Genomic DNA, 22,881 nt, shown 5'->3' with positions numbered 1-22,881 from the left:
TAAAAAATATTTATTATTTTTTAAATTTTATTATTTTTATTTTATGTGTATGCATGTATTGCCTGCATGCATGTAGGTAAGTGCACCCTGTGTCTACAATACCCAAGGACAGAAGAAGCTGTTTCAGGACTGGAGTTTCAGAGAGTTGTTAGCTGCCATGTGGGTGCTGGGATTCGAACTGTAAGAACAGCCAGTGTTAACCACTGAGCCATCTCTCCAGCCCCAACAGAAGTTATTTTTAAAAAGATATCAGAAAGGGCAGTAACAGGACTGGGGATATGATTCAGCAGGTAAAGCCCAAGCCTGGCAACCTGAGTACCATCACAGTGAAAGGTCAGAACCGACACCACAAATTTGTCCTCTGACCTCCACATGCATGTGGTGCCACACACGCATGCCCACACATCTGCCCCCCAAACAGAGTAAATAAATGTAGTAAAAAATTGGGGTGGGAGGCTGGAGAGGTAGTTCAGGGATTAACAGAGCACATGCTGTTCTTCCAGAGGACCTGGGTTCGATTCCTAGCGCCCACATGGTCTTTGGCCATCAAAACATTTGTATAAACAAAAATACATAAATCATTAAAAGAATTTTTTTGAGCTGGGCGTGATGGCACAAGCCTTTAATTCCAGCACTCAGGAGGCAGAGGTAGGCAGATCTCTGTGAGTTCTAGGACAGCTGGGACTACAGGGAGACCCTGCCTCCAAAAGACCAAAACAAATTAAGAAATCTACAGGAGGCTGGGCGTGGTGGCGCACGCCTTTAATCCCAGCACTTTGAAGGCAAAGGCAGGTGGATCTTTGTGAGTTCGAGGCCTGCCTGGTCTACATAGTGAGTTCTGGGACAGCTCGGGCTACAAAGAGACCCTGTCTCAAAAAGCCAAAAAAAAAAACAAAAAGAAATTTACAGGTGATACAAGCCCGTAATCTCAGCTACTCAGGATACTGGAGCTAGAGGATTGCAAGTTCAAGGCCAGCCTGGGTAACTTGATGAAAGTGTATCTTAAAAAGCAAAAAGAGGGCTAGGCACACAGCTTGGTGTTAAGAGCTCTTGCTCTGCATGAACAAGGTTCAAGTCCCAGCAAAAAAAAAAAAAAAAAAAAAAAAAGACATGGTTATACTTAGCATCACGTTCAGAAGCATAAAATAAAGTGATGTGGGTTGTGCGTGTGGCCTCTGAAGCACCAGGAGTGGACCTGTCAGATGGCACAGGTGGCAAGCAAACAAGGCCACCAAAGTACGCCTGCTCCCCTCTGAGACGATTCCTTTGGCCTGACAGTTTGGCTGGGGTCTGGCCTTCCTGGAGCCTCATCTCAGGTGTAAGTGGATAAATGCGGTTCAGCAGTCCTGGAGCCATACCACAGAATTCCTACCCCATTTTGGAGCAGTATTTAGAGAGGCCTGGCAGAGGCTAGCCCAAACCATCATACCTGCTGAAATACCCAGAGAACAGGTTCCTACAAAAATAACAGAGTAAACAAAGAAAGAGGAAGATGAGGGTCCCTGAGTCTGCAGAAGGAAAGGAAGAAGGAAAGGAAGTCTACAGAAGTAAAGTTTTGGTAAAAAATAGGAACTAGTGGATTTTTTAATATGATTAACTTTATGAAAGATTAAACAGTGGATGCTACATCTGGGAATAATCAGAATTACATTAAAAGAAAATTAAGCAAATAGACACAGTGAATGCCAAACACCGGCTAAATATATGGTCCTACAATAAAGCACTATACAGCCATAAAAAGTTAATTAGAACTGTAACAGAAAATATGGAAGAAATGTCCATAAGATGTTGAGTAATGGAACTGAGTAGATGGGTCAATGGATAAAGTGTTTTTCATACATCCATGAGGACCAGAGTTGGGAACCCTAGAACCCATGAAAAGCCTATGCAATAGCACACATCTATAATCCCAGTGTACCTATAGCATGAAGCAAAGTAGAGACAGGAAAATTCCAAGAAACTCACAAGCCAGCTAGCCTGGCATAAGCATCAATGAACAACAGTAACTCCATCTCCAAAAATGTGGACCTACACCCAAGGTTGTCCTGACCTAAACACACATACCTACACACACACACACACACACACACACACACACACACATACACACAGCATCTCTCTCACTGAGATGAGAAAAGCAGGATGCAGTTATTGATGAGAACGATAAGCAGATATACATATTTTTCTTCTTTATAAAATTACGTGTGTGAGCTGGGCACATCCCAGCCCATGGGAGGCAGGTTGATTCCTGTGAGATCAAGGCAAGCCTGGTCAAAAATGTGTGTGTGTGTGTGTGTGTGTGTATTTATAAAGGAATTATTTTAAATGGGGAAATGTATACCATGTTAAGTGAATAAAAACAAAGTATGATTGCATATGGGGAAGTGGGAAGTTGGAAGAAAAAAGTTTTGTCCATGTTGAAGTACTTTTCATTGATATGTTCAAAATATTCTTAGAGTGCTGAGGACTGAACCAGGACCTCATGCATACCAAAACCAAAGAACGCTACCGTTCAACTGTATCATTTGGTCCCTTGGTTTTTTGAGAGTTTCGCTATGTAGCCTTGAACTTGCTGTACAGCCTAGTCTGGCCTTGAAATCAATAATCTTCACACCTCAAGCTCCACAAGTGCTGAGATTGCAGTATGCGGCACCCCTCCCAGCACTGTGTCTTTTATTCACTGTATAATTATATGCTCCCCTGTAGTATAAGCATTTCAGGAGCTTGGCAGCAAGATGTTCCAGAAGCTGAGAAGATACACTCATTTGAAAATCTGTACTTGTGCCGGGCATAGTGGCACAACTCTTTAGTCCCAGCACTCAGGAGGTAGAGGCAGATGGATCTCTGTGAGTTCAAGGCCAGCCTGGTCTACATAGTGAGTTCCAGGCCAGCTGGGGCTACAGGGAGACCCTGTCTCAAAAAAAAGAAAATCTGTACTTGTTTAGTGATGTAGCATATCAAAAAGATTCAGTTTGTGATTTCAACAAAACTTGAGTCAAAAGTAAAGAGTCTAATTGATGACAGGTAGGAAGTCGTGGAATAGAAGCTGCATGGGCTGGTGGCAGAGACGGTCGGGAAGTCATGGACAGATTCTTCCCATTAGCTTCAGAACTGCTTTCCCCAAGAGGACTGTTCTACTTAGTTACCATAAGAGAAAACAACCCAGGTAACCTAGAGCAGCCTGTTAACTGTTTTCTTTGTTGGCAATAATGTAGCAGGCTATCACTTATGTAATATGGGGAATGTTGAAGAATTTGATCACAACAGCTAATGCAGACAAAAGTTCATGTTGAAATATAAGAAAGACAACATAAAAGTTTTCGTGTTTTAAATTGGGGAGAGGCAGTTTTCCCTCATTCATAAGCTAGTATTTAAATATAAACTCTGATTTCTTCTAACCCTTCACTCTCAATATGATGAATTCTTTTTCTTTACCCTCTGGTCTTCATGCCTTTAACAACTCTCCCATCCTAGTTCATCTGCAGATTTCTATGAAAGCTATGTTACCACTGTATGAATGTTTTTCTTAGTTTTCAGATTATAACTAAGTTGACCATAATCTATTTTCTCTTTTTCTATATACCTTGTTTGATATTCATCTGATATCCCTAGCCCATCCACTCCCATCACGATCACTAAATTTTTTTTTGCTAACTTCATTCTTAGTTCAATCTTTTTAGTTTTTTTATTTATGTAGGAAAAGTTATGTTTATTTTCAGCATGCCTGAAAGAAGTAAACTCAGTGCCAAGAGAGTGTAAATGAGTTTATGTCTTTGAGCACTGTCATGTTCAGTTTGTCCATATCTTCACTGACCTTTTCCAAAAAGGGCATATGGCTGAGATTGACACTAAGCAATGAAAAACTTGATCATTTTATGGTAGTAATAAGTTTAATGTTTCCACTTGATCTGAAGCAGGTACCACTATCAAGCAGGCTCTTTGATTAGAGTCCTCAGAATACCTTAAAAGTACAAAGTGAGCCAGGCATGGTGGCGCTCCCCTTTAGTCCCAGCGTTCAGACAGCAGAGGCGGGTGGATCTCTGTGCATTCAAGGCCAGCCTGGTCTACATAGCAAGTTCCAGGCCAGCTGGGGCTACAAGGAGATCCTGTCTCAAAAAGACCCAAAGACAAAAAAAAAAGTATAAAGTGTCCTATTTCTCTGAGGCCCAAGTTTGTGTTAATGCCATTTCCTTGTATACGTTTTACCATATGAATGGCCGGTAGTGTCTGTTTATCATCTTAAACTGTTTAGTGATCATGCACATCACCAAATTGGATTTTATCTTTTAATTTCCATTTTAGAGGAGATTTTGAAAACATTGAAGACAAAAGGTCTGCAAGGGACCACTGCACTCTCCAGGCAAGCGGGCCAAGAAATCCTTTCAGTCCTCAAGTTTACTAAGCCCGAGCACACTGAGAGCTACTGAAGTGTGCAAGAGCTGCAGGAACTGAAGACGCTCAGTTCATTCCTTGGCTAAGACATTTTCTCAGAAATCTGTGGTAAAGAAAAAGTGGAAGGATGGGGCATTTCCTTTTCAGGGAATTAGGCCTACAGATATTTATACATGTGCAAGTAAATGTGTACATTTATGATTTGCATTTTATATTTATATGAGAGGACGCTTGATTCAACATTAGTTATACTAGCAAAGCAATAGAATCACCCTAAATGCCTATCAGAAAGGAAATTGGTTATACTACAGTGGTCTGTCCATGTCACTGAACATGTCATGAAATGGGCTGGGTCTGTATCTCCTGAGCCAGCAGCCCTTTGCTACTGCTTACTACTGAGTGAAAAGAGGAAGCAGCAAAGAGAAAAACCTACTGAGCCCGTATATTTATGTGTCTGTGAAAGTCTGAGAAGATAAACAGCAACAGCAAGAACTTTACTCTTTTGCGGTGACATTTATTTTGCACAATGATATTTAAGAATGACAGTGGGTTATCATGAACTCACTGTGGTGGCAACTTTAACTGCAGACAGTATACCAGTTGTTTCATTTTGAGCAAATCAGTATCGCTCAGTGCCCACTACAGAAGTATTGATCAGGCAGATGGCTTTTTCTCCATTCTCATTCATAAAGCCCCACCAGAGGCCATTGATTTCATCAGAGAAGTCCAGCAGTACACCTCAATGTCCTCCGTTGGGTACAAAGGTAACCTCAGATGATTACTTTGTAAGATCTTGACCACTGTGCTGGATAGTGATAGTGTCAACTTGACACACCTGGGTTGAGGGAGCCTCAACTGAGGAATTGCCTCCATAGGCCTGATGTCAACTTGACACACCTGGCTTGAGGGAGCCTCAATTGGGGAATTACCTCTGTAGGACTGGCCTGTGGCCATGTCTGTGGGGCATCTTCTTGACTTGTTGAGTGATGTGGGAGGGCCCAGCCCACTGTGGGTGGTCCCCCCCGTGGCCAGGTGGACCTGGTTGCATAAGAAAGCAAGCTGAGCAGGGGCCAGAGGAGCAAGCCAGTAAGCAGCATTCCTTAGTGGCCTGTGCTCCAGCTCCTGCTTCCAAGTTCTTGCCCTGATGAACTGTGACCTGGGAGATGTAAGACAAATAAACCCTTTCCTCCCCAAGTTGGTACTGGTCAAAGTGTTTTGTCACAGCAATGGAGAAACAAACTAGGACAACTACCCTCCCTCTCTGTAAGATACTACACTCATCTGTTCACTGATGGCATTATATTGATTGACTCAATAAAGCAAAAATAGCAACTTCTCTTAAACATATTACTGATGTTTGCATGTACCACTGTAGTAAATCTTACTAAAATTTAGGTTTCTTGAATCTCACTGAAACTAGTGGGGTCTCGTGTGGAGCACAGTGAAATACACCTTCTAAGGGGAAGGATTAGTTCTGTGTTAACTACTTCTATACCCAAGAAAGAGATGTAGCACTCTGGTATTTTGAGACTCACAATTTGTTTACCAATGACCTAAAAAGCTGTTGGTTTTGAGTCAGGCCAGAACAAGAGAAGGCTCTAAAGCTGGACCTGTTAGGCCCAATTGTGTATGCTGTTTCCCTCTGATAGGCTGTGCTGTGCACAGCAACTTTGGGGGTTAGTAAGTCAGATAAAATGCAGTTTGTAGCACAGAAGAGGGATGGAAAGAATGTAAAAGTCTGAAGATAGAGAGCTACAAAATGCTGTTCTCTGGACATGGCTCTTGCACACATGAATTCACAGCAGATGTATGCACAAGATCAAGCCAGTTAAACATTCCCGTGTGGATTTGTGACTTCTTAGCCTTGGACAGAGACAATTACTGTAGGTGTAGTGGTTAATCAGACTCCTACTGCTTAAAGTGCTTTGAAGTAACTGAGTGCTCAGCCACAGATGGGACATCTCTATCAACACCCCCTTGAATGCAACATGCTGTTGCACACATGAACACACAGCAGCTGTGGTTCTGTACGTTCAAGATCAAGCCTGTTAAACATTCCAGGAGGGAGGAGGGGCTCCCAATGTCCCACCCAGAGCGAAGGAGCTAGTGGTAATTATAGTAGTTTTTATTAGCTTTCTCATTTTTATTTTATCTTTATACTTTATTAAAGACTGCTGACACTGCAGAACTATATGGAAAAAAATTAGAGAGGGGGGAAGGCTCCTGAGGCTCCACCCCAGGCTGAGAGCTGACTGATGACTGCAGGGGGAGGGACGTTTAGGGGCGTGGCCACTGGCAGGTTCCCCAAGCCTCAGTGACTGACAGCATACCTGTGCACATATGGGCAGCACTAACTGGTTAAATAAAGGACATGAAGTTGGGAGGGAGATATGATGGGGAGGTTCTGGGGAGAGTTGGAGGGTTGGTATGATCAAGGTACATTACATACCTGTATTAAATTTTCAACAAATTAAAAAAAAAAAAAACCACTCAGGGGCTGGAGAGATGGTTCATCTCTGAAGTACTTGCTGCTGCTCCAGAGGATCCAGATTTGATTCCCAGCACCCACATGGCAGCTAACAGCCCATAACTCCATTTCCAGGGGATCAGAAGCCCTCTTACGGTCTCTGCACACAAGAGGTGCACTAATATACATACAGGTAAAACATTCACATAAAAAAAGTTTTTAAAAATACCTAGTTTAAGCCAGGCATGGTGGCACACGTGGCAGATCTCTGTGAGTTCAAGGCCAGCCTGGTCTACATAGTTCCAGGACAGCTGGGGCTACAGGGAGACGCTGTCCCAAAAAGACCAAAAGGAAAAAAAACACAAAAACCTAGTTTAGTTCATGGTGGGGGAGAGTCAGGATAACTTAATGACTAATTGTTAAGTACTCAGGATCTGCCAAGATGTAATGTCGGGCCAAGAACTGTTACTCAAAACAGGAGCAACTGTAGTTAATAGCAGGGTTTTGCCCCCAGAATCCAAAAGGACTACAATGTGATTCGCCCACAAGGGCCTGCCAGAGACCCTGTGAGGAATCCCTATCTGCACCGCCCTTCAGGCACCACTGGCTTTGCTGGACCACACTACCCAAGTGAAGCTCACACCACAATCTCACTAGACCAGTGAAGAGTGTGGAAGGAGCAAGTGACAGGAGAGACCTCTCTGATGTTCACCAAGAACATCCATTTCCAGCCTATAAGACACTGAAGTGTCAAGAAATGTAAAGCATGGAGAGTTTTACTACCTTGCCTGCAACCTAACACTCTAGTCAAGAGAGTTTCACTGTCAGCAGACAAAACAAACCTTCTACATGAGACAAAACCCGTTATTACAACACAACAATCAGTATGAACACTGGTTGTTTCCATTAGTTTCTCCTTGCCTCAGATCCTGTGTGGACAACATGTATAGGCCTAGCTAAATGCATGCTGCATTAGAGGATAGAACTTCTCGGGAAATCCTAGTTTTTTTGTTACAGACATTAGCATGTCTTCTTTTGTATAAATTCTGTTTATCAAACTGGAAAACAAAAAGGAGCGCTCTATTCAAAGATGTCTACTTGTTACAGAAAAAAGCATTATCCTTGTCTTCCAACTGATGCTGAGGAAGGAGATGAATTAGAGCAAAGTACAATGACACCTATTTATGAAAATGCCATTAGCTGGGCATGGAGGAGCATACCTTTACTCAGTACTCAGGAGGAAAGGCAGAGACAGGCAGATCTCTGTGAGTTCAAGGCCAGTCGGCTCTACAAAGTGAGTTCCAGGCCAGCCAGCTGGGGCTACAGGGAGACCCTGTCTCAAAAAGACAGAAAAAAAAAAAGAAAATGCCATAATGAAGCCCATTTCTTTGTATGCTATTTTATAATTTTAAAAACTGATGTTATGTTTTTTTAATAGCATATGAATTTAGAATGCCATGGAAACTACCTTGTTTCTTAACCTCCTTAAGTACCCCTATCAAGTTTGGGCATCAAAGACACAAATTATATCATGCCTGGGTGTTGCTCAAAGAAGTGCGTATGCTAATAAATTTCACAATAAAAAAGATTATTAAATCTACCAGAAATAGATTCTCATAATAAACATCCTAACTGAACAAGATCCTTTGCAAGAATTTTTCTTTAATATTTTATTTTTATTTTATGTGTTATGAGTGTATTGCCTGCATGTGTATAAGTTCACCTGTATTGTGTGGTGCCCCTGGAGGTCAGAAGAGGGCATCAGATCCCTTGGAACTGGAGTTATGGACAACTGTTAGCTGCCATGTGGGTGCCGGGAACTGAATCCTGGTCCTCTGCAAGAGCAGTTAGTGCTTTTATCTACTAAATCGTATCACCAGCCCCTGCAAGGAATTTTTGTAAAATGAATAAATCTATACAGAAGTTCAAGGATTCCATCACAGATACACACCATTTTTACCTCCAACTTGGGGGGTGGGTGGGGAACAGGGCTGAGAACAACCAGGTTATAAAACCTTTAAGTTAAAATTTGGCAAGGCTAGAAGAGCAACCTGGAAAAAGCAAAGTTTTAAAATGTTAATTCAAGCAGCTAACAGGGGTTAACACAACTCTCCATAACTCTAGTTCCAGGGGATCTGATGCCCTCTTCTGACCTCTGTGGGCATTGCATGACATGGGTGCACTTACATACATGCAGGCATAACACTAACACTGAGACATAAATTTTTTTTTGTAATTTTTTAACGTTAATACAAAAAAGGGCCCAATCATAAAGGAAAAGAATGATCACTTTAATTACGTGGAAAACTTCTACAAAATTAAAGTCACACACCATGTTGAGGACAAAGTACATAGGTGACTGGCTAACAGGTTAAGCATTATGTGACCCACGTAAAAATATAGGTAATTGGGTAGAAAAACAAGCACAGATTATTGACAGCACGTTTGTAAAATAATTACTAGTAAGCATCAACAAAACTAGGTCTGTCAGAAGTTAGGAAAATATAAATTATAAAGGACAGAAGATGTAGCTCAGCCCTACAATACTTGCCTAGCCCACAGCTCTCCAACTAGAAACTGAAGAATTCCGTTGAAACTAAGCATGAGTGACAAGGCAGGAAATGCAGAATTCTGTCACTGTACTGGTAGGAGTGCACACTTACTTGTACACTACTTTCAAGAGCAATCTGACATCATGTAGAATAACAGTGTACATATCCCAATACCTGAAATTCCACTGTTGACACCCACCCTCCAGAATGCCTACCACATTTGGTGAGGAAGAATGCTAATTAATACACCTGCAGCATTTCTCCAAAATGGCAAAATAACAAGTGATTATTAGGTGGACTGCCAAGTATACTAAACAGAGGTAAACAGAAAAGCAAGTTACAAGGATTGCACAGCAGGATGGCACACTCAAGTCTTTGAAAAGTGAAAAATGCTACATATCGTTTATGGATATAAACATGTAGCAGGAAGTAGGAAAATGTCAAGTAGGAAGGAAGTCCACAAACTTGAGAGCTGTAAGATGGCTCTGGGGAGGAAGGAGGAGAACGGCACCAGAGAGGAGTACAAAAGAGTGGCATTTTATTTCTCTAAAAACCAGAAGCAAATGTGGCAAAATAGTACGGGAAGAATACAGGGGAATTTATAGTAACATTCTCTGTATATTGGAAATATTTTATAATTAAAAAGAAATTTAATGGGCACATATGGTATAACAAATAACAATTATTCACACCACAAAAATGTTATCAAGTATTAACATTATTTAAGCCACAGAAAAGTATATACATACATTAGAGCATGAGATACATTAAGAATCAAAAACAAATTTTAAAAATTGCAATTTACTTTGGGGTTTTAAATAATTTTGTAATGGTCTTTGACTCTCATGCAGTTAAGATTGCTTTATGTTAAAATTGTAAGGGCTAGTATCCTTTTTCTTAGTGTTGTCAAAGCTAAATAAGTAAAACTTTACTGTGGTATTCTGAATTTCAAGTCTTACTTTGGAAAGCTTTTTCTTAAGCCTATAAACAGTAACAAGCTTTACAATTATACATACAAGTCTTAAGGAAATGTACTAAGAGTTCTACGTATGAAGAGTAGTTTCATCAAGAGCCTGACGCCCTAGCACAGCGGGAACCAGTGCCCTGCTGCTTTGCCTTTTCTTCTACTCGGGCCTGGATCCGAAGCCAAGAAGAACCAATACTGGAAAGGTTATAAACAAAATTGATTATAAAGCCATTATTGAAGTGCAATTTTCACAGGGTCATAACATAATCCCTTGAGATTTCTATGTGAGAGATAGGCGTAAGACAATATTTTAAGAAGGTTAAGAAGAGGTAGTAAAATTTTACTGTCTACACTTTACTCACTGTCTCTTTGAGCCTCAAGGCTGTAAGGTAATATTACACAGAAAAGTTTTGGAGACAAAACTAAACAGAATGCTGTATCTACAAATGCAACTCAAGAGATATGACCCCACACAGTACTTCGCTCTGATTGCAGTCCTCTGACCACATTCATACTGTTTCAATAATAGTCGTATTACCCAGTTGATGGTGAGCAGTAATTTTATTTAGCATGAGTTGCTGTTTACCAATTAAACATTTGCAACAGAGATGATTAACTGACCCCCTTAAATATTCTAACTACAATATATGAAATGGAAGACTGTAATAAAATTATATGATTCAAACTTCCACACTTTTGTACTCTGGATACAATTTCTAAGGGTAATAGTACTGTGGCTAAAGGCAATATTTCACCAGTTTATACTTCAGGTTGTTTTGTTAGACTTAATTTTACTTAGTACTAAAATCCTTAACTTTCATTTCTGATGGTTGAAAATAATTAGCATCCCCAGATCTCTAATGTGGCTTAACTATGGCTAGGAAGAATAGCAAACTTTGCTTACAAAATTGATAGCCTCCTACAATGTTGTTCAATACTGGTTCTTCCACCAATAAGTAATATTTATTTATTCCTCCCTTAATAGAGGGATAACTCATTCTACTTCACATAAAATAATCAATTACTACTTCTTTCAAATTCCACCCTCTGGAGGCTCACTTAAACTGAGTAATACATTCACTGACAAATTTACAATTCAAATTTCATTAATACATGGAAATAATTCTTCCTCAGGCAAAAGGCCAGTGTCATGAATTTAACTTTGTGAATTTCTTAATCCTGACAGAGGCACCTTAAAGTTCAGTTTAAATTCTTTCATGTAAGATTTCAGAGTATGTGTCAAACAGCTCCAGATATGCCATATTAATAGCTTAGTGTCATTTTTATCATTAAATTTTGCTGTCATCACTAATAAGATATAAATCAGCTCTCAATTCATTTTGCCTTGCACCTGAACTATTCTAAAATACAGACCAACAACTGAAAGGGTTTATAAGTTATAGTATAGTATAATGTTTTCACAAATTTCAATTGTATAATTTAGGTTATTTTTCAGAAGAGAGATATTTATTTTTAAATATACAAAGATTAAACCATTAATATAAATATTTTCTCTCAAATATGTAATGTTCTTTTGTAAAAGACAAAAGTTTCCAAACATTTACAAAGCAATCTAAAGATAGGTAAACCTGATTTGAGGATCATACTACATTAACCAAAATCATGTTCCAGAGACGATTCTATTTAAAAGTCATGCTTACTGGCTTCCTCGCATCAGTACTTTAAGATGGATCCAATGCAATGTCTTTGCTTGACTTATTTCAGGGATCTCTTCTAATGGAAAAAACCTCAGAAAAAGGTCTCACGACAAAGTGGGCAAGTCGATTTGTTGCTAGATGTAAACCATTTATACTGAAAAAGAAGCATTTTAAGGTTAAAAGAACTTCTCTAAAGCTTTCATCTCACATATATACATCTAAAGTAACCTTTAAATGGCAAAACTAAAATGGGAACATACTATGAATTCTGCATCCTATATATCTCCAAAATTAACACAACTGAGTATCTTTCCAAAGGTGATGCTGTGATCCCTTCTATCCAGACTCATACATAAAACCACTACGGTTAAGGAAGACCTGCAAAGCAAGTGACCTAGATCAACATACTATTCAATGTGATGTTTACAAAGAGCAAAGGGCTCTGATGTTGGATGGACCAAGTCAAGTCCTGTAACCTCCCTCTTGGTCTAGATCCCATAAGACCATCAATTATTGAGTCCTAAGAGCGGTCTTAAAGTATTCACTTATGAGGCTGGAAAGCCAGCTCAGCTCTTACACACTTGCTGCTCCTCCAGAAGACCCAGGTTTGGTTCCCAGCACCCACGTGGTAACTAACAACTGTCTATACCTCCAGTTCCAGGGGATCTGATGCCCTTCTTCTGGCCTCTGTGAGCATTGCATGCACAGGGGCACTTATATACATGCAGGCAAAACAGTCATACACATAAAATAAAAACAAATTTAAAATATTTTTAACTAAAAGAAGCATCCACTTAAAGTGCTTTGATGCATGAGCCCAGTAAATTATGAATTCTTTTACAGATTTTGAAATTTTTTTTTTTTTTTTTTTGTCTTTTTGAGACAGGGCCTCTCTGTAGCCCCAGCTGACCAGAAACTCGCTATGTAGACCAGTCTAGCCTTGAACTCATAGAGATGCACCTGCCTCTGCCTCCCAGGTGCTGGGATTAAAGGCGTGCATCACCATGCCTAGCAGAAAAATTCATTTTAATGTCTGCTATAAACTATCCTTGTGTGTAACACACATTAACGTGTGTGTGCATGTGCGTGTATGTGTGTGTGTGTGTGTGTGTGTGTGTTCGCATTATGTGAGGGAGTGGACCAGAGACATGCTGTGGCATGCATGTGGGGGTCAGAGAACAACTGCAGTCAGTTCTCTTCTTCCACCTTTACACAGGTCCCAGTGATTGAATGCAGGTTGCCAGGCTCGTGCAGCAAGTGCCTTTACCCCTTTAGCCCTCTCACCAGCTTCATACACCGTCTTTCAAAGTTAAAATCACATGTATACAAATCACATAAAGTGTAATTTCTCTTTGGCTTACCAAGCAAGCTGAATGGAACTTTTTCTTGCATGTTCTACAGGCCTTTTTGGGAAGAGAATAGTTGAAACCATGAATAACTGAGAAGCAGATCATGCAATCTTCAACACCTTCAAACCGTTTGTCTACATTATTTTTCCATAATGCTAAGCCTTCCATAATACTTCCATTCTGTTAATAAAGAGAAAAAAGAATCACTGTACATGAAAGACCGCCAATGTTATTTTTATTCAATTCTATATATTTAAAACTTGAATTATCATTCTGAAGGAAAAGAATCTGACTGGTTATATTCTTATCTCCTAATTTTTCATAAATGTTTTCTTTTTAAAAACCTCAAGTTTTAGGAAGAAACGTATTTTTCTCCATTAAAGAGAGATTTTAGAAAAAAAACAAAACGAGACTCTAGGATGAATACTGGAGGTTAAAGGTTTAAGCAGGGAGGACAGAGGAAAAGAGGGGTAAGGGGGGTATAGGTTAACTAAAGCCAAAGGTATATAAAAAAAACCCTTAAAGAAAACCCAATACTCTGTAAGCTAATTTAAAAATAGAATTAAATAAAAAACAGTTTGAACACAGTTCACTACATGGGTGGACAATGCTTCTCGCAGAAGACACGGGTTATTAACTCTCAGTGCCATGCATGGGCTATCTCACTATAGGAGTTACTGCTCAGGGAGACTCCAGAGGCCCCCAAATCAGCAAAGACTACTGCCATTACTCTTGGTTGTCCAATGGAACTAGACAGTAAGACCCGATTACTGAAGACACAATACACTGCTGCAGATCATAGAGAAATCAAACTGGAACTAACCTGAAAACTTCCTCCCTGCTTTCATAGTGCCAGAAGGTGTATTTCAGGTGTCTGGTGAAGAAAAATCATCAACGGTCTTACCCAGCACTGGACCTTGTATGCTACAATAAGGACCTGCCAAGCAAGATTTGCCCACTAACTGGTACAATCATGGCAAGACTCCTTTGGGGATAACCAACTACTTTCTGATTGGATCTGAGGCCTGTTCCATAGGAGGGAATTCATGCCTAGCACTGTAAACTTGGTCAAAAGGTCATGGCTTAGAGGCCATAGGCCCTAGGGGAGGAACCTACTACTGTTGTTTTGCTAAGTGGACAAATATGCTGTCCAATTGCTTTCTAAATATTTATTTTAAACCCACAGACAAGTGCTGTTCTTGGCCTCAGCCAGAGAACTCACTCTGCAGTAGGCAGCAATGCAGAGACTCGGCTGGTCAAGGGCTGCGAAGAAGTTGACTTTGAGTGCTCAGCCCTAAACTGGACATCTTCATCAACCCTCTGAGGCTCAGGGAAGGAGTGTTTTCTTCTGTACATGACCTGGCTGTTGCACTCAGGCCAACAAGACCAGTCAACATTACAGCAAGCAGCCCTAATTGGACTCAGTGGGTAGCAAAAACCAAAAAAAGAAAAAAAGACATCAAAGAAGGGAGATGAGATGGGGATGTAGAGGGGGAAATTAGGGGTGGGTATGTTCAAGATACAATTTACATATGTATGAAACTGGCAAAGAATAAGTAAAAGATATTCTTTTTAAAAAAGAACCAGCCAGGCATGGTGGCACACGCTTGAAATCCTAACACTTCAAGATTTATGAACTCAGCGTCTCTAATAAAACCTGTAATAATTAAGTCACTTAGATCAGTGACTATCAACTGATAGTGATGAAATTATCTACCTCAAATGCTGTGTTGGAGTTTTATAATAATGGTTATGTATATTAGCTTTAAAAGTTTTTATTCTAAAATATCTGTTATGTATTACAAACAAACAAAACTGGAAGAGACTTATAATTTGCTTAAACAAAGATCTTTCAGAGTACTGAATTTCTCCAGCCAAAGGTGAATTCAAATGTAGAAATAAAAGTGGTGAGAAAGCATTCATTAATCTAGCATCTCTTCAGAGTCTCTCAATTTCTTTTTTAAAAGTATTTTACTATTTTTTATTTTTGTTTATGAGTATGAATATATAGCTTGCATGCATACAGTTCACCCGTATCATGCAATGCCCTGGGGAGTCAGAAGAGGGCGTCGGATCCCCTGGAACTGGAGTTACATACAGTTGGCTGTTAGCCACCATGTGGGTGCTGGGAACTGAACCCAGGTCCTCTGCAAGAGCAGTCAATGTTCTCAACCACTGAGCCATCTCTCCAGCCCCTACTCTTCAATTTCTTTAATACCATGTGTTGCTCTACATATTCTGCAGTATCAATAAAAATAAAGTCCACTCTCGTCAAACACCAGCAAATGAATTACAAAGCTTTAAAAATTACAGAGATGGCAGGTTCAAGCCACTTAGACATACATGTTTATCTAAGAATTTTCTATTCCCATGTTAAGCAGAGGAGAATATATTTTGTGCCCAGCTGCTCATTCCAATTCATCTCTCTCTAGTTTGGAAAGGCAAATGTGCAAACAAAACGTACCTGATGGGTGAGGTAAGTGCTTAACTGCAACATCCAGTTCCGCCACTGCTGGACGGCCACCCCAATTCTTTTCCCACTTTCCACTGTTATCGAACCCAATGGATAATTCGAAGGCAACTGTATTATAAGCTCAATGACTATGTCCTCAATGGTGTAAGTGGCCATGACTTCTCGAGTAGTAGCACGAGCTTTCACCTACAATGTAAGAAAGCACCTTTTGTCTTTGCCAAATTACTTCCTGCCATTCAAAACAATGAAGCATTTCAATAGGTTAACAACAGCTGAGGACTACATAGGAGGATAAAGAACATAAGCATTTATTTACCTGACATCAGGCATTTAATAAGTAGGTTTAACACCGTGGCATGATGCTAGACATGGTGGCACATGCCTTGAATCCCAGGCAGAAGCAGGCAGATCTACATGGCAAGCCTGGTCTACAGAGCAAGTTCCAGTCCAACCAGCACTACATAGTAAAACCCTGTCTCAAAAAACAAAACCCAACCCTGGAATGCTTTATAGTGATTTTATTACATTCACCATTTGCATTAGAAAAAATACCTTGCTCATAAAAAGCATTACTATTGTAGGCTTGTCATACAATAAAGTATTGTTGAACAGTCAAATGACTATCATTCCATGCCCACAATGCCTGTCTTGACACAGAATAATCAGAAAATAAGGCAGATAAAACCTCCATAAATTCTGAATCAAAGGCTACAATGTGTGATGGCATAAGCAATCACAGACATAACAAATACCCAAGTTTTCTACAAAAAGTTCAGACAATACTAACCGTCATGCCATTAAATAGCTGTGTGCTTGTTTGAACAGAAGATATTTCTTGAAAAGAAAGAACGTTGCTGACATACTTGCTTGTAAATCTATCTACAACATTGAAAACACGCTTCTCAGTGCTATTCCACCACAGCCTGACCATGGCAGGCAAGTCCTTCAATGTCATTCGATAGACTGAGCATGCCAAGTGTGGGATATGATATGGAAGAGTTGATGTTTCTGAGGAAAAAACAAATTCTTAGTGATATGTACTTCTTACCTAGAATAACAGACTAAAATTAGTTCATTCCTTAGAAAGCTAGCCTCCTCGATCAATAATAGTGTTGTAGCTAATAAAATACAGCAAAGAAACCCAAACTCAAGACTATTAGCATCCTCCCACACATTCACACTGAACCACAAGGAAAACAGAGGTAACCCCAAGTGACAGAAGTCTAGAAATAACCTTCTGTATCACATGAAAGACTGCAAATGAAATGGAACACATTTTTTATAAAAGGAAAAACAATTAAGGCTCCTCTGTTTTAAATTATAAAAGTAGCCCCTTTCTCCAAAACTCACTGGGCAGCAACTCAGTGTCAAACTTCTAGAATAATCACCTCAGTATTCACAACATGCAGCTCATCTTCAGATCCTCAAGACAGTTTAACAATTCTCCTGAGTTTAGAATACTACAGTGCAGCTAGATACAGTTTGTGTCTATCCCCTTGGCTAACATTTGAGTTTCCAGGTAAAGAATACAAGTTTTTTTACTCATCTTTGTTTCAGCAACTAAAGGTTCATGTATGGAGAACTAACCTTCAAAAAGCAAATTTTTCATTACCTTTTCCATGAGATCCACTTAGCTGTCCTATTCAAATAAATAGGGAAAATCTTGCATTTCAGCACCCTCATATAGCTGAGACCCACATTTGAGGTTATCCTTCATGCCCCCAGGAAAGTTTCATACCACTTAGTCTGAGCCAAGTCTCATAAAAAAGGCCTCGGACATGTTATCACTGACCTCTAATACTCAGTTGGAGCTCCTCAGTAAAGAAGGTTTTAGGGTCCTTATTTGATACCTCAATAGCTGTCTCTCCATAGGTTGGATTTTCTGGCATAAGTCTGAACAGGTGATAGAGTAATTTATTCAAACTCTTTGTTTTCCGAAGGTACATTGAATACAGAGCCCGGAGCTGGAAGAAAGCCAAGAATATATTAGTATGCTCAATTAAACAAAAGAATAAATCAAACTATAGTAGACTATATAATGATACAATAAAATGCATTAGTTTCAACACTTAAAACTCTATGAAAGAGGTACAGTGATGTAGTTCAGTGGTAGAGCACGTGCCTAACATGTGTGTTCAATCCCCAGGAATGAAAAGGAAAGAGAAAGGTTGCATGGAAGAGTCCTAGCCTTACTTTCCAAACGTGCTGAATAATGCACAACTGCCCTTGCTCACGAACTAGCAGACACTCAAAGTACCTCCTCCCATTGTTAGATATATAGGCAGAACATCTTCTCTACTTGAGCCAAAGAAAGCTACTGAGCATTGCTCACAGATAACCAGCTCCCTCTCCCAATCATCCACACATTCCTTCCACACCAAAGTCCTTAATCTTGCAAATTCCTGAGTAAACTAATCTCATTTCCAAGATTCACTTATTTTACACTGCATTAAACATTACAGCATTCTTTTAGAATAGAAAACACAAATGAACAGACCACAACGTCTTGAGAGGTTGCCTCACAGTTGTTTCAATCAAGAAATGCTACATAAAAATAAGGACATCTAATTCCTCTTAAAACTAGCAAAATTTGGTACACGCAGAGGGAGCACCTTAGAAAGCTATGTGGTGCTCATGTGTGCTACTCCTCCTCCCGCAGTAGCACAGTCTGCATTTGTCGCCATCACACTGCAGTTCTTTGGCATTTGTATCACTTCTACCATGGTTTCTTCCATTGTGCCATAACCTCAGAATGTAGGTGTAAGGCTTGGAGCTGATTCTTAAAATATTTTGACCAAAGCACCTTTACAATGGCAAGATTGGGGGCAGAACCTTCACCTTTATTGAGTTACCAGCCTTACCCATACACATGCACAGGTGTTCTATGCCTCCTCCTGAGGGAGCACACTGTACAACTTGTGCAGAAGTACTCCTGCTAGAAACTGCCAGACTATTAGGAAAAGAAAACCAGATAAACCCAAACTCTGGATGTCAGGCTACAAAAACAGCCAGCCAAAACAAAGACAAGGAAAAAATGAGGAAAATCACAGACTAGAGTGACTAAAGAAATACGACAAAAACTTCGAGCATGATCTATGATCAAGAGAGAAAAAAGTACAACCATAAAGAATATTACCAGGAAAACTAAGAAAATGTGAACAAATTAGTTAAATGCATCAAAATTAGGATTGTTCAGTACAATGATTATATTACAGTAATGTAGAAACAAATACTAGTTCTTAGTTGTCACATGATTACCTGCTTTTGGCAGAGGAACCTGATGTGTATGACTTACTTTCAAGTAGATAAATAAAGTAAAAGTAAATACAGAGGCCAGCAAGATGGCTCACCAAGTAAGAGTGCTTGCTACACAAGCCTGATGACCTGAGTTCAATCCCTGGAGTCCACATAAAGGTTGAAGGAGAGAATCAACTTGACAAAATTATTCTCCGACCTCCTGTGGCACATTTTCATTCTTTCTCTCCTCTCCCCTGTCCCTCCCTCCCTCCTCTACCTTCCCTTCTCCCTCCCCTCCCTCCCTCCTTCCCTCCCTCCCTCCCACACATTTAAAAGTAAATACAGAGAAAGGATCACAAATGTAGGAACGGGTTAAAAACAAACTGTGACTGTAGAAGGTTGTAAGATCTCTCACTGAAGTACTATCCCTGTGGTGAGAATACAGCTCACTTGTAAGATGTTTGCCTAGCGTGTAGAAGGCCCTGGATTCAAGCCTCAAAACTGCATAAATCCAGATGTGGTGGCATGTACCTGCAATCCCAGAACCTGGGAGGTAGAGGCAGGGCCATCAGGTGTTCAGGGACATCCTCAACTACCTAGGTGAAGCTGAGGCCAGTCTGGGCTCCATGAAACTCTGTGTCATCAAAGAAAGATTACAAATTCTGTGCCAGGCCTGGGAGTGCATGCCTTTAATCCCAACACTTGGCTCAGAGACAGAGGCAGGCAGCTTTCTGCGTTCCAGGCCAGCTTGGGCTACAGGAAGACCCTGTCTCAAAAAGACAAAAAAAAAAAAAAAAAAAAAAGGGCTGGAAGACCATGTGATGGTGACAAATTCAAGGCCATTTTGGGGATAGTAAGTCCCAGCTGAAGAAACAGCTCAGCAGTTAAGAACAACTGCTGTTCTTACAGAGGCTGCATGTCGTAGCATGGGCGTCGGAGAGTTCACAACTCTCAGTAAGTCCAGCTCCAGGAGAGTCAATGCTTTACACTGTCTTCTGGCCTCCAAAGGCAACCATACTCACGTATCCTCACACAAACTCACTCACACTCTCTCTCTCTCTCTCTCTCTCTCTCACACACACACACACACACACACACACACACACACACACACAAAATTAAGAATAAATAAATCTTTTAAAAAGTTGGAGGAAAAAGAATTTTTTTAATGTATCCATTGTGTCAATTGGCCAAAAAAAAAAAAAAAACCATGAATACGAATATGATCCAGAAATCCCATTTGTTTTAAGATGCCATAGAAATGAAAACTTATTCATACAAAAAAAGAAACTTACACATGAATGCTTACTGTAGCTTGAGTCACAATAGCCCAGAAGTGGCCACAACCTAAATGTCCACCAACAAAAGAACAAAAGGTGACACTGTACACAGTGCAGTACTTTCTAGGAAACAGGAGGACTGCCAGTTCAAGCCTGGGCTGCAGAGTAGAATGCTCAAGGCCAAAGACAGCAACTGTGTGTGAGTGTGAGTGTGAGTGTGAGAGTGTGTGTGTGTGTGTGTGTCACAGAGAGAAAGAGACAAAAAGAAGAGAGACAGAGAAAGAAAGTGAGCGACAGAGACAGAGACAGAGAGAGACAGGTATATTAGGGGATGCTAAAGTCTAACAATGGCAACAGTTGCATCATCCTGCAACTACACTAAAAACACTAAGGTCAGGGGCTGGAGAGTTGCCTCAGTGGTTAAGAGCACTGGTTGCTCTTGCAGAGGACCTGGGTTCAATTCCCAGTGCCTACATGGCAGTAACTGCCATGTAACTCCAATTCCAAGGGAACCTGACACCCTCTTCTGACCTCTGAGGGCATTGCATGACACGGGTGCATTTGCATACATGAAGGCAATACACTTAAACACACTATTTTTTAAAAAATTAAAAAAACCACCAAGGTCTATACTTTAAATAGGCAGACTTTATGATATGTAAAATATATCTCTCAATAAATCTATAAAACATACATCCGCTAGGTATTTTTTGAGAAGAAAGTTAAGACAATCTACAATTTAAAAACAATTGAATATTTTTTAAAGTAATGCTCCAATTGAATTCAGAATTCAACTAATTACTATCATTTTCTGGGTTAGTCTGGCTTATTTGTTCGCATCTCAGTTCAAGTTTCGAGCTCACTAATAAAGGCTCCTGTACAGTCTTTCTGTGCCCCTGATCCTATCTGGAAAAATCAATATTCTGACATGTGTTCATTTTCTGAACTTAATAATGTGATGACTATAAGATGACAAAATATTTAACAACAGGTATCTCAATGTGCTGCAATTTTTGGAGATTAGTAATATTTTAAGGAACAAATATAGAAGCCCAAAAGGATTGGACACAAGTTGCTCAGGCATTAAGGTCAACAATCAACAAGTGGAACCTCATTAAAGTGAAAAGCTTTTCTACAGCAAAAGAAACATGTAAGAAAGAGAAGAGGAAAGCCACTGAGAGGGAGAAAATCTTCACCTGTTATACATTCAGCAGAGGATTAATATCCAGAATATACAAAGAACTCAAAAAACAAAGAAACAAGAAAATAAATGACCCAATTAAAAAAAAAAAATGGATTAAAGACCTGAACAGAGTTCTCAAAGAAATAAAAATGGCTAAGAAACACCTTAAAAGTACTCAATACCCTTAGTAATTAGAGAACTGCAGATCAAAACTACTTTAAGGTTCCATCTTTCCCCAGACAAAACTGACTTACGATCAAGAGAACAAAAGACACCAAATGCTGGTGAGGATATGGAGAAAAAGGAATGCTCATTCACTGCTGGTGGGAATGCAAATTCGTGCAACCACTATGGAAAGCAGTGTGGAGAACTCTTAAGAAACAAAAAATAAATCTACCATATGATCCAGTTATACCACTCCTTGGCATATACCCAAAGGACTCATCCTACTGTAGAAATACCTGCACATCCATGTTTGTTGCTGCTCTCTTCACAACAACTAATGAAAATGTGGTATATTTACACAAAGTAAATATACAGTAAGCAAAGACAAAATTACAAAATTTGCAGGTAAATGGACGGAGCTAGAAACTGTTATACTAATTAACATAGACTCAGAAAAACAAGCAACACATGTGCTTTCTCGTTTGTGGATCCTAGTTCCAAATCCTTAGATGTGAGTATATGTCCTGATGTAACAACAGGGGCCAGGAAAATGGAAAGGAAGCATGGAGGTAAAGGGAAGGAAAGAGCCCAAGAGAGGGGGATAGTAGGAAACAGATGTTACCAAGGGGAAAATGGGGGCATTCAACTGGAAAGGGAGGAGGGAAGGACATACAGGGAACCATGGGGCTAAAGGAGAAGAAGGAACTCAAGGGAAGAAGAGAGGAGGGATAATAGGAGAGAGGTATTATCAAGGGGAAAACGGGAGTACTTAAACCAGGGAGGGGGGAGGGAGGGTAAAATAATGCTTAGGTGTCGTAAAAAAACAGAGGGAAATGTATTAACTCAAAAATCCCCTGAAAAAATATATAAACAATATCTGAACATGACTGCCAAACAGGAGAAACCTCCCTTTGCTGGTCAGGGTAGTCCAAGAGATTCCCAAAATAACACAGGCTATTGCCACAGCCCTTGATTACCTCTCAGAACTTAAAGGTAAGACCCTATTGTTGAAGACAGGGCATACTTCCAACACAGGACTTGGAGCAATGGAGCTAGAATTAATCTGGAAGACTTCTCCCTGAAGATTCTCTCATAGTTCTAAAGGATACTATGCAAGCTACAAAGGGAGAAAAACCAATCAATAGTCCAACCTAGCTC

At 40.0% G+C, this 22,881-nt stretch overlaps 2 protein-coding genes across 7 annotated transcripts in view; one reads left to right on the top strand and one right to left on the bottom strand.

Moving 5' to 3' along the window:
• Positions 1-13,596, top strand: part of N6amt1 (N-6 adenine-specific DNA methyltransferase 1) — a 22,888-nt gene extending 9,292 nt beyond the window's left edge. The window contains exons 5-6 of one of the 3 annotated variants that reach the window (XM_008836031.3): positions 3,025-3,166; positions 4,303-5,266. In XM_008836031.3, the coding sequence (XP_008834253.1) occupies positions 3,025-3,166; positions 4,303-4,427 (267 nt within the window). In that variant the 3' untranslated portion in view covers positions 4,428-5,266. Of the gene's footprint in view, positions 1-3,024; positions 3,167-4,302; positions 5,267-13,437 lie in introns of those variants that run through there. The other 2 variants (XM_008836032.3, XM_008836033.3) reach the window with 2 other exon arrangements.
• Positions 9,130-22,881, bottom strand: part of Ltn1 (listerin E3 ubiquitin protein ligase 1) — a 63,562-nt gene continuing 49,810 nt past the window's right edge. For 3 of the 4 annotated variants that reach the window (XM_017798906.2, XM_029564907.1, XM_029564908.1), the window contains exons 26-30: positions 17,651-17,822; positions 16,646-16,866; positions 15,850-16,044; positions 13,398-13,565; positions 10,921-12,190 (exon numbers count right to left, since the gene is read on the bottom strand). In XM_017798906.2, coding sequence (XP_017654395.1) covers positions 12,128-12,190; positions 13,398-13,565; positions 15,850-16,044; positions 16,646-16,866; positions 17,651-17,822 — 819 coding nt within the window. In that variant the 3' untranslated portion in view covers positions 10,921-12,127. Of the gene's footprint in view, positions 10,574-10,920; positions 12,191-13,397; positions 13,566-15,849; positions 16,045-16,645; positions 16,867-17,650; positions 17,823-22,881 lie in introns of those variants that run through there. The other variant, XR_001872512.2, reaches the window with a different exon arrangement.

Source organism: Nannospalax galili, unplaced genomic scaffold, assembly GCF_000622305.1.
Source record: "Nannospalax galili isolate Female #2095 unplaced genomic scaffold, S.galili_v1.0 scaffold136, whole genome shotgun sequence".
Taxonomy (NCBI): Eukaryota; Metazoa; Chordata; class Mammalia; order Rodentia; family Spalacidae; genus Nannospalax; species Nannospalax galili.
This window is presented reverse-complemented; position numbering and strand designations above follow the sequence as displayed.